The sequence below is a fragment of the Cibotium barometz genome, chromosome 12 (genome assembly GCF_041138505.1).
Source record: "Cibotium barometz isolate CiBa-2024 chromosome 12, ASM4113850v1, whole genome shotgun sequence".
NCBI classification, from domain to species: Eukaryota; Viridiplantae; Streptophyta; class Polypodiopsida; order Cyatheales; family Cibotiaceae; genus Cibotium; species Cibotium barometz.
This window is the reverse complement of record NC_141057.1, coordinates 5,865,487-5,876,701: the sequence shown is the minus strand read 5'-3', so window position 1 is coordinate 5,876,701 and position 11,215 is coordinate 5,865,487. Positions and strand designations below refer to the sequence as shown.

Sequence of the window (11,215 nt, the reverse complement as noted above, 5' to 3'; positions counted from 1 at the left end):
TGAGGCCCAATAGTATTATAAGGTCTCAAATATTTTCTTATATTATTGCTTGTGTTCAACATCTCGTAGGTGGTTGTCATAATATGTAAAACTCTTATAATTTTCTTTGGAATATAATGGAATTTTCATCTTTCTATTGTGTCTTTTAAAAAAGTTACTATGAAATTGTAGTAAATTGAGAAGTAAATTGAGAGAGAAAGAGAGAAAGAGATATTATAGTTGAGGCCCAATAGTATTATAAGGTCTCAAATGCTTTCTTGTATTGTTGCTTGTGTTCAACATCTTGCAGGTGGTGGTCATATATAAGTCTTGAAATTTTCTTTGGAATATAATGGAAGTTTCATCTTTCTATGGTATCTTTTTAAAAAAGTTCCTATGAAATTGTAGTAAATTGAGAGAGAGAGAGAGAGAGAGAGAGAGAGAGAGAGAGAGTATTTGCCTTAAAACCAACAAACGCTTGCTAAAATTTCTCGCCAAAAAAATACACCCACGATATTATACCATACTTGGTTCAAAAAACTCAATGTGTGCCAATAGTTTAATGGAAAGCTCGACTCACTACCTCATGTTGTTGTGCTTGATTGTTTGTTTATACTCTTGGTTTTGGATTGATATCAGCCTTGTGCATTTGAGACACCCTTGTTTGGATAGTTATTACTCTCTCCAATAATATGCTTTGTCTTTTAGTATATGAACTATATACATGATAACTCCCATTGGTTGAATTGTAAGTGAGATATTAAAATATAGGAAAATGACACTCTTATATTTCTTATACGATCTTGTTCTCTCAAATGGGAAAAGGACACACTCGTATTGCTTATGTGATCTAGTTCTCTCAAATGGTTAAGCACCTTCTGAGATATTTAAATATAAGAAAAAGACATTCTTGTAATTCTAAGCACCTTGTGATGCTTTTTAACACGTATTGTTGTAATTTAATTAGAGATTGGGATGTGATTATATTACTCTCTTGATAAGTTACATACAAAAGGATATATCTATAGCTTGCATGTGAATTTTAACAAACTTACTTGATAAAAGGGATCAGTCTATCAAAGTTGGGTATCTTAAACTAGTGAACCACAAACTATCCTAAAGTGCTATCATCTCTACATTATTGTGTGTAAATGGATTGTTACTTTAATTTGTAAGTCTTTTCTAAAAATGTGCATGCTTGTTTTGATAAATAACAAGAAAATTTGATAACTATAAATTAAAATTATATGGGGACTATTGGTTAATGTTGGAAACATTGGTAAATGCTTGTTGGATGTTGGGAAACCTTGTTAGATATAGTATGTGGATCATTACTTTCTTCAATGAGAATATTTGTTGGATTTTAAAATGCATTATTTAATGTTTGTTGGATGTTGGAAGACATTACTTATGTTTGTTCGATTGAAATGATTGTTTACTTGATGTAGGTTAAAACAATGGTATACTAGTCAAAAAGCCTCACTAAACTCTACAAAAGATGTTCTTGAAAAGATGATACTTTCTCTATCACCAAATGTGTGTGGACTATTAGATTTGTACATGCACATGTTTGAGAGTCTTTGATTAGTGTTTCTTGAATCCATATGAATGTTTACTTGAAATACTATGATGATAATTTGTTATTGAGGTCTTGGCAAAAAAAGCTTGCAAGATTCACACCAAAACAAAAAAAAAAAAGCTAGCATGGAAATGCTCACAAAATAAATAACCCCCAAGGTGGATGTAAGCTACTTCAAATAGATTTGAAAATTGTTTCTCCAAATAGGGATTTGCACGAGAAAGAAGGTACCTATGAGAGAAGATTTATCTAGGTTGAACAAGTTTCAAGACCTTGAAACTTGTTCAAGACATTGAAATGCAAATAATGATCCATTATTTCTAGAGAAATCGATGCAAATTTATTATTATACGTCAAACAAGTTGATGGGGCCATCATCCTCTTGTATGTGGATGATCTCATACTCATAATCAAAATAATGTCATAAGTCAGGTCCCATATTTATAGTTACATTACTACAAAAATATTAAAGCCTTTAGCAGAGTATGATCATTATAAATCAAGAGACACAGTGATAATGCCTATCATTCAAATAACCATTTTAGATGAAAAGCCATGGTGAGAAATGTGGATGCCCATTGTTGTGGCTTTAATAGGGGGTAGAGAGTGGACTACAAATTTGAGAATAATTTTTTTGGAAGTTTTGGCACTTCTACATGGGATTTAAACTAGGCTAAATATGGTAAACACTTTATGCAAGGTAAAAACCGAGGACACGTGTTGGGAAGCCAAGCACGAGAAGAATAGCTGCCAAACACTCTATTTCTTAAATGGGGCCCAAAATGGAACATTGGACATTTCAAATAGGGACCAAAGGTGCCAACCATTAATAGAAGTAGCTATGCAGTTTTAGTTTCCATGATCAACAACTACCAAGTACCCATAGACCCTACAATGCCACTTCCCATCCCCATTGTCATATCCAATGTTGCCCTTAACTATGCATTATAAGGTCATCATAGGCCCCTTCTAACCATTTGCACTATCCACCTTTCACACTTCAACACCATGCCAATTAAAGTTCATTTTTATTCTTCATATATGATGTTTTCTAGTGTAGGAAAAGTTCATCCTTTTCAAAGCATTGTGATAAAGACACCACATGATTTCTTCTACACTTATAGATTGGTTTGAGGGAAGAAGAAAAAAGAAACTTTCAATAGAAAAGCCTTCTAATTCATCAAGGCCATAGTAAAAAGGAAGGCTATCAAAGTAAATGCAAACTAATGCATTTCCAAGAGAATAAATGTTTTCAAGGGTACTTTTTTAATTTAACAAATCATCCTTGTAAGTTGCATTATTACCCAGTGATTGCTTTGTATACAACACCGTTCGAGTGGTAGAGAGAGCTCACAAAATTCCATACAAATGGAATCTAAACAATTGTTTAAAGCTGATTTGGGTTGATTCTAGGTTGAGTTTTCACATTGCTTTTACAAAGCTATTTTCAAGACTAATCTTACTTTTTTATTCTATTCAAAAATTAATCATTAATTATAAATCCCCGCCCCCAAAAAAAAAACTTAAATAGTTGTAAGCACTATCTAACAAAAAATGTTTGGGAGTCCCTAGTCGACTACAATTACTTTAAATTAAATACATATTTTCCTTTGATACAATTCTATAACCAAATAGGAGGAAAATGTGTGTATGTGCATGCACGTGTGGGTTTGTGTACATGTGCCTATGAACACGCATTGTGAGTGAGTGTGTGTGTGCACACATGCATGCGCGCGTGCGTGCGCGCGCGCGCGTGTGTGTGTGTGTGTGTGTGAGAGAGAGAGAGAGAGAGAGAGAGAGAGAGAGAGAGAGAGAAATGTTTATGCTTTGAAGTAGTGCCTTAATTTTCATGATTTACTAGGGGAAAAAATTTTGCTAGGGAAAATCTGAGGGTTTTCTGGTCTTGCTTTAGAAAAAGTGAAGCAGAGTGCTTCTTAATAATTGCTTCCTTTTTCCTTTAAAATCATCATGTTGATTTTTGCTTTGATAATGCAAACTAACTACCAGAAAAGAAAAGATAATGTGATTGCAATGTGAATCTTAACAATTGATTATATGCTCCTTTGATAACCCTTTTTTTGGGGACATAAAGTAGATTTATTAGGAATTAAACAACAGTATATCAGGGAGATAACCTATTAATTTTAACGACCTTTCTTTTTCCTTTCCATCTAAGCAAAAGTACTTTTTGATAAAAGCGCACTTTTGCTTGATTTTAAGAAAGAATTGATGTGACTCTTAACTTTTTTGATTGATTTTGTCCTTGAGTATTGATGCTTGCTTTTTCCCTTGATTTTTAGGCTTTGGTTTTCGTGGTGGTTTTCCACCATGCTCTTTACGAAACAGCGAAAACTTTTTTCACATCAGAAATCACACTTTAGAAAAGCAACCTACATTGGTGGGGCTAGGGTGGGGGGCATCAACACCCCTATATGTGCATGTGAATGTGTGTCTTTATGCAAGCATGCATACACTTGTGTGTGACACATTGAGGTAGTATGGATGTTGTACAACAATGCATTGCAAGCAACACAAGCAAATTGTTCACAGATTGAGACATTCCAAGCAACGTGCACCAACCAAATCGTTAGCAACTCTCTCTCTCTCCACACACACACACACACACACACACAATGTACATAGACAATTGATTAACACCCCACATGTGTGTACATGTTACTCCCCTATTTAAGTAATCATTATGCAAGAAAGAGTGAAATAAAGGACAATTTACTAGCAAGATTTTTCGTAAAATTTACAAAATTTGGCTCTCATTAATATTTATGAGAGCTGATATTCCACTCCTTTAACACATGGTAGTCACCTAAGAAGTGATCAATGAAAGGGTCTAGAGAGTGGATGGTTGTAAAAATAATGGCTTTTTTTTAGAGGGAAATATATTATAGAAAATGGGGGAATAGCCCTAGAGAAGAGGAGAGAGCAGTGGGGAAGAGGCTTGAAAAGGATGGAGAGTCACAACCTTTGGCAGTAAATTCCATGAGTCCTTCTGATGTCTCATCATTGGTACATTGATAACCTCCCTCTACATTTGGTGTGATGCTTTGTTTCTTACTAAATTGGTTGTATTTCGACATTTTTGGTGGGATTTTGGTTTTGCTACATCTCTACCAGTTATGGTGCTTAATTTCAAGACAATCACTATGATGGACATTATAAAAAGCCAAACGATATCATTTTGTCCTTAACATGGCCCCCTTCATCCTATTTTAAAAATCGTGGAGGACCATCTTCCTCTCTACCTCTTTAGTGTACTTATATGGATTGCTTTATCCTATTCTGCAAGATCCTATTGCTAGCACCACGAGTGAGGGGCTATGTATTGAGAAATCCAATGTTCAATTCCCTCCTCTCTTTCTCTCTCTCTCTCTCTCTCCACACACGTGTATACACACCCATGCAAGGGTTTCTAATTAGTGTAGGCATTTTCATGTGGGTGGATGGGGGTTGTCACATGCGCTCACTCACATGCGTGCATGTATGTGCACATGTTTTCACTCCTTTGAAGGACCTAAAGGTATATATTTTCTGGAGTTGGGTTTTTTTTTCTGTTGTTTGTTTCGGGTGTGTGTGTGTGTGTGTGTGTGTGTGTTTTTGTTGGTTGGGGTGGGTGGGGAAAAGTAAGTGCTTATGGTGGTGCTACTTGCTTTTCGAGATGAGAAAGCAGGCAAGAGAGAATCTCGAAGCTTGTTGCTTTTATAGAAAAGCAAACGTGGGCCGTCCGATCAAAAGAAAAGGAAAAGCAAAAACAAGGAGAAATGATGAAAAGCTGTTGGAGTTGCTTTTCAGTTGCTTGCTTTTTACGCCGTTGCCAGCTGGCCAGAGTCGGTGAGCTTTTTTTCGCCTGCTTTTTCTTGCTTTTCGTCTAAAAAGCCGGGCTTTCAGTGGCCCTCCCACGTTTAGTAAAAAGCACGCTCTCCCTTAAAAGTCTTATATAAGGACTTCGGGGAAAGCAAAAATCAGAAAAGCATTTACGTTTCGAAGGTAAAGCTTTGCTTTCCCGACGGCGATGGTGACCATTTCTGTGTTTTTGCGTTTTCTTGCCATGGATCGTTGTGCTCTGTTAATCTGTCGATGGGTTTCTTTGCCGTTTGTTGCAGGAAGCTCAATAAATCCTAAAAAGCGAACCTCAATAAACCCTAGAGAAGTAGAAGAACCCTAAAAAGGAGGACAAGAGAAACCCTAAAGGAGCACCCCGGTAAACCCCGAGAAACCCTAAACAAGAGAAACCCTAAAGGAGCACCCCGGTAAACCCCGAGAAAACAGATTGAATACTGATGGAGTTCTGACCTTGCCCTCTTCAGGTAAGCTCTGTCTGATTTCTATAGTGTCGTACTTTCTTCTGTTTTTTTTAAAAACAAATATCCGATTCTTCTTCATTTCCCCGTATCTTGCATATCAAGGTGAAGGCAAAAGCAGATAGTTTTAGCAGATAAAGCAGAGACAATTTTGACCAGCAAATTGGGGAGAGTTCCCTGCAGATTAATCTTACAGATCTTGTTTATTCGCGTAATTTTGTTTAATAATTAGCATGCCTTGGATGGGCTTTTGTTTGCTACCATAAAACATGTTCAAAGTAAATCTTTATCATACACAGATTTTGCTGCATTTTTACCTCCAGATTGGATCAAATCAGTGCCATCACGGGGCCTTGTATTATGCAGTAGAAGCTGGGAAATGTTGAAAGAGGAGCATTCCCTGCAACCTCAGGGTGCAGATGCAGCACAGCCTGATGATGAGCTTCAACACATCTTGATTCCTGCCTGCACCCTTGGTCCAGAGTTTCTTCAAAGATATCGTGCAGCTAATCCACAATGGCTACCTCAATCACTTGGTCCAATTGCTGGCAGTAGCAGGCGTGATAAATGCAAGAGTTGTTCATCATGTCTGCAGTGCATGGAGGGCGAGTCAGCTAATCTCAAGCCTCAGTATGCAAACCTCCCTTCAATGGAGGGCTCTGCGCAGATGAAGGTGGCAAGACCCATCTCAATATCATTTGGGAAGTCCTCTCAGCATGCAAAGATTTCTGCAGTGGAGAGTGTCATCCCTTCGATTCGGCCCCTCCAGCATACGCAAGCCCAAGCAATTGAAAGTCCTGTCATGATCAAGGCCTCGCAACATCGTGCGATCAAGGCAACTGCAGTGAAGGATCTTGCAATGATGAAGACTTCTCTGCACACAATCAAGCCACCAGGAAGGGAAGCTCCTGCCATGATTGAGAACTCAGAGCAGACAATCAAGCCCAGCAGAAGGGAGGAGTATGCCATGATCAAGACCCCTCAGTGTGCAATGAAGCATGCAGAGATGGCGGATTCTGCAAGAAGGAAGCCCTCCCAGCTTGCAATTGTCCCCATTGGAATGGAGACTGCGGCTTCATCAGAGGAGCCATCCGAGGATACAATGATTGCACCTCAAATGGAGACCATCAGTTTTCCGAATCATGCAGGCAGTTCTTCCCGAGCAGAAGTTTTGGCAATGGCTAAGGCCCCCAAGTATGTTAGCAACACTCCTAGAGTGAATGAACCTGTACTGGTTGATGATCAGGGTCTCTTTGATTTTGTTGTAGCAACACGCAAGATACCCAATGCGGTCAGCTTTTTGAACTTGGATAGTGCCATGCAGAGAAAGCTCCATCTCCACTACAAAAACTATTGCCCTCCTTGCCCCCACTGTAACTGCAATATATTTGTCAAGTTCCGGTACTTCAACAACTCTGGCAAGTCCAGCTTGCTGCAACCCAGATACACTTGCCGGAACCCTGACACCTGCTTGACTGTGCAGGAGAAAACTGGGAAGGCTGGCAGCAGGGATTTCACACTTCCAAGGGCCCGAGATGCAGAGAAGTATGCTGGAGGACAGAAAGCTTCGCCAGGTTCTATCAACCATGAGCATGTCAATAGCCTGCAGGAGAGGGCAATTAGGCAGCCCCAGATGATACCAAGGTCAGGAAACAAGCGCCCATCTCATGATTTGAATGCTCCCTCTGAAACCTTTGAAAGAAGTGCAAAGCTTCCAAATACTACTCTTTCTTTGCAAACACTGGATGGGCCAGGGGCAGTGGCCAGCAGCCACAACCTGTGGAGAGCAGAGACACCTAACACCAAGAGCTTGCAATTGGTGAAGCCCACAGAAGATTCCAACAGTTCTTCGTCAACCCAAACAGCAAGTGACGAGCAGACCGGCATCAATGTGAGGTGTCAGGCTGAGGCAAGTTCAGAAAATGGCAGACTCATCATGCAGCCCATTAGTGTACAGAACTTGGCTCCCACTGTCAGCACCACAGAACCAGGTACTCCCGACAGACTGTCTAAGGGAAAAATTGCAGAGGTCAATATCTGCATGTACATAGATCTATCTAATTCCTCACCATGATGATAGAATATGTACCTTCTTCCCTTGCTTTTGGCCAGAGATTTTGTGCTGTAGTGAGCTTTGTCTTTCCAAAAGTCTACTGAAGCTGCTTATGTAATGGCGATGCAAAAAGGTCACTTTCTTCCTGCCCTCCTAGTGCTCCTTACATGGTTTTAGTGGAAATGCAGTGAATGACTATGTGGACAGGTCACCATGTCACGGGGCCCAAGAAGACGAGACATTTTCTGTGTTGACACCAGCTGGATTGGAATAATGTGAATGTGTACTTCCATACTCCAGTGAAGTACCATATCAAGGAGTTGTGGTGCTTGCACCAAAGTATTTTCCAGAAGATGCCTCCTTTATGGGTGAAGTTGGACTGAATTATCCATCATCTCTATGTAGGTTACCCCCTACCCCCTGCGACACCCCCCCCCTCCAAAAAAAAAAACGCCCTCAACTCACACACGTGGGCCCGCCTCAGAAGGGCTCTTGAAGCCCTCAAGCTGTGTATTGCAAGTACTTTTTCTGCATTTCGATGATCTCAATACTCTGTTCTGCTAAATACAGTTGATACACATTTTAACCTTCCACATGACTACTTTGTCATCTGTGACATGATTGATATGTGTTAGTAATGTTTTTGTGTGTAAATTTGTGAAGGCAACAGCATGTTCTATGTTGTCCATGTGTTTAAAATTTCAGGTTTGCAAACTTGATATTAAGAGTAGTGCATGTGGAACATTTTTACTTGCTTGAGTTCCTACAAGTATCTCAAAACTAAGTAACTATGTAAGCTTCCATGCCATGCAAAGTAAGGGCTATTTGCATGACAATAGATTTGTTGGAAATCAATACTCCATCCTCATCTTTGTCATTATGCGGGTGACAAGTTGCTCTATTTTGTAAGGCCGCCTATATGAGGAGTAGCTGTTGTGTTGAGCAACCAGACGCCTAGCAGTTCCTAGGTTGGTTACATGTAGACAAATGGTTAGGAGACGGCTTATATAGGCTTGGTAGCTTGCCACATAGGATGCATGTAAGTGTAGCTAGCGCTTACTGGTGAAGAAGCAGTCAAGCAGTTTATTACGCAAATCAAGGAACCCTTGAGGTCTCCAAGCTCTACAACTCCTTGAGAAGCAATTCCACCGTGCTTTCCGGCGAGCATTGTCACACCGCCGCGTTGCACTACGGGTACTCATCCCTCCTCTTACCTCATTCACTCACACACTCATTAGTATGCATTAGGGAGAGAGAGAAGCAAGAGGATTAGCAAGAGCAAGACTCAATTGCACAATGGGAGAGTATGTTGTATTATGAGAGATATTCACTTATATACATGGCCATAAGTGTTCACACTCACTTAAACTGTGGCTGGCTAGGTACTTTAGGCTCATAAGAGGCCTAATGCTATTACAATGACTACTCTCATAATATATCCATGAAGTACATCACTTAAGACTTCATCCGAATTTACTACCACACGCTCTTGAAGTGGGAATCGCCATAAATACTCCGTCACACCATTACGGGTGCTCATCTAAGCTGTAGGTTTGGACACTATTGCATATCTTGAATGTATGTGAGAGGGTTTTTCATTGCGTGCTCATTTGGCCGCTTACAACATGTTTGAGAATTTTTTGATGATGGGATGGCCAATGTTCTTGGCTTGCATTAATTTGTGAAGTCCAAACTGCACATGATGATAAGACCCAATGTTATTGTGGAAGCCCATATTGCCCTAGGTTCAACTCTTCTCTTGGTTTCCATCAAAGATGAGCTCATTAAAGCCATATGAAAATGTTTTTATCTAGAGCATGTGAACACACTCTTAAAAAAGGTTTTTTTTAATTTTTATTTTAAATTCACCTTATCTCTTCTACGTGGCCACCTGCGGATGTCTGCTGCTCTCACCGGTTTGCAAGATGGAAACTTGTACTCATAAAAAGACTTGAGATGCTGTGCTTGTATTCCAATGCTTGAAATGTCCTCCTTTTATATGAGGAGAGTACAACTTGGCCTTTCTCTTGCATGTGGGATAATTCTCACTTGGTGATGTGGCTTCTCACACTCACTCCATATTTTCCTTGTACTCTTTGGCACCATATTTCTCAACAGGTAGTACCCTTGTGTCTGCATTAGTGTTTTTGGTACCCACACTAGTTGACTTGGTGGAGTTCTTTGAGGAACTTACATAGGCTTTTGTGGATGGTGTTGTGGAGTACTTTTCTTCTTCCTTGGCCCCTGAGTGTTGTGTTGAGGAAGAGGCTTTGACTGTCGAGGTACCTAAATTTGATTAGCCTGGTTGAGTTTTCTTTTGGGTTGATGTGGAAGGTTTGGGGCCCTCTTTGACTTTGGTTGGCGCGCTGAGGCTACAAGTTTGAGACTCATGGGCATTTTTTACGATGATGAGGCTACAGTCTCTCGTGGAATGGATGTCAATGAGACAAGGCTTTTAAGCATGTGGTTGTCTCTTTTGGTGAGGTTTGTCGATGAAGATGCATGGGTCCGAGATCTTCCATTTGAGTTCCTTGTTAGAGATAGATGGTTAGGCTGTGGGAACTTCTTCAGGAATAGCTGTTGATTACGAGGTTTGGGCATCAAGCTTCGTAGGTGAAGATGGGGTTGAAAGAGTAGATACTTTATCAGAGTCAGTCGTTTTTGACGCAGATGGTAGGTCATTGTGTAGAGGGCTTCTGTGGAAGAGGCCTGTATCCTTTTGCGTTCAGCATCATAGAAATCCATTAACGTTGGATCCTCTTCCTTGGAGTATGGTATTGTCAACTTTTTGTCGTTGACCCCCATCATGAGATGACTTTATCTGGATTCATCTATTGAATACAACGATTCACCTATAAGCCAGCATAATATCTGCACTTGCACCTTCAAGGGCTCAACCTGAATTATACGAAGACATAAAGAACTCCATAGAACAGGATTGTGAGGATTCACAAGTTTCCGAATAGACCTCATTAAGAAGTGTCAGAGGGCCAAGTGTGCCAGTGTATACATTGGCATGGGTACTCTTGAAAAATTTGAAGCCAAAATGAGGATGAAAGTGAATGGGAGTATGAAACAGAAACGGGATCTGAAGCCGAAAAAAAAACTGAAACATCCATGGTTCCTTTGGAAGATTCTATCATGGTATGGTTAGATTTTCCTACAAGCAATGATGTTAAGCGCAAATGCGCATTGATTAGCCCTCGAGCTAATCATAACATCATGACAATAGACACTTGGGTGTCATTGGGACAACCTAAACTCATCCCTACAGACAATAGTCTTGCA

General features: G+C 39.9%; 1 protein-coding gene across 6 annotated transcripts; it reads left to right on the top strand.

Annotated features, from left to right (window-relative positions):
* The first annotated feature begins 5,463 nt into the window (after window positions 1-5,463).
* LOC147632985 (uncharacterized) lies at window positions 5,464-8,518 on the top strand. Of its 6 annotated transcripts, none has more exons than XM_086805991.1 (4): window positions 5,464-5,560; window positions 5,677-5,880; window positions 6,198-7,865; window positions 8,116-8,518. In XM_086805991.1, the coding sequence occupies exons 3-4, from the start codon at window positions 6,254-6,256 to the stop codon at window positions 8,199-8,201; spliced, it is 1,698 nt and encodes a 565-aa protein (XP_086662117.1). In that variant the 5' UTR covers window positions 5,464-5,560; window positions 5,677-5,880; window positions 6,198-6,253; the 3' UTR covers window positions 8,202-8,518. The 6 variants fall into 6 exon arrangements, with proteins under 6 accessions (XP_086662117.1, XP_086662121.1, XP_086662120.1 ...); XM_086805995.1 differs by having other exon boundaries at window positions 6,174-7,865; XM_086805994.1 differs by having other exon boundaries at window positions 5,980-7,865.
* Window positions 8,519-11,215: the final 2,697 nt, after the last annotated feature.

Bases quoted from the DNA above. Each gene is read 5' to 3' on its own strand.
- LOC147632985 (XM_086805991.1), top strand. From the start codon at position 6,254: ATGTTGAAAGAGGAGCATTCCCTGCAACCTCAGGGTGCAGATGCAGCA. The intron at 7,866-8,115 runs GTACTCCCGACA...GTGGAAATGCAG, and splicing joins TGTCAGCACCACAGAACCAG to TGAATGACTATGTGGACAGG.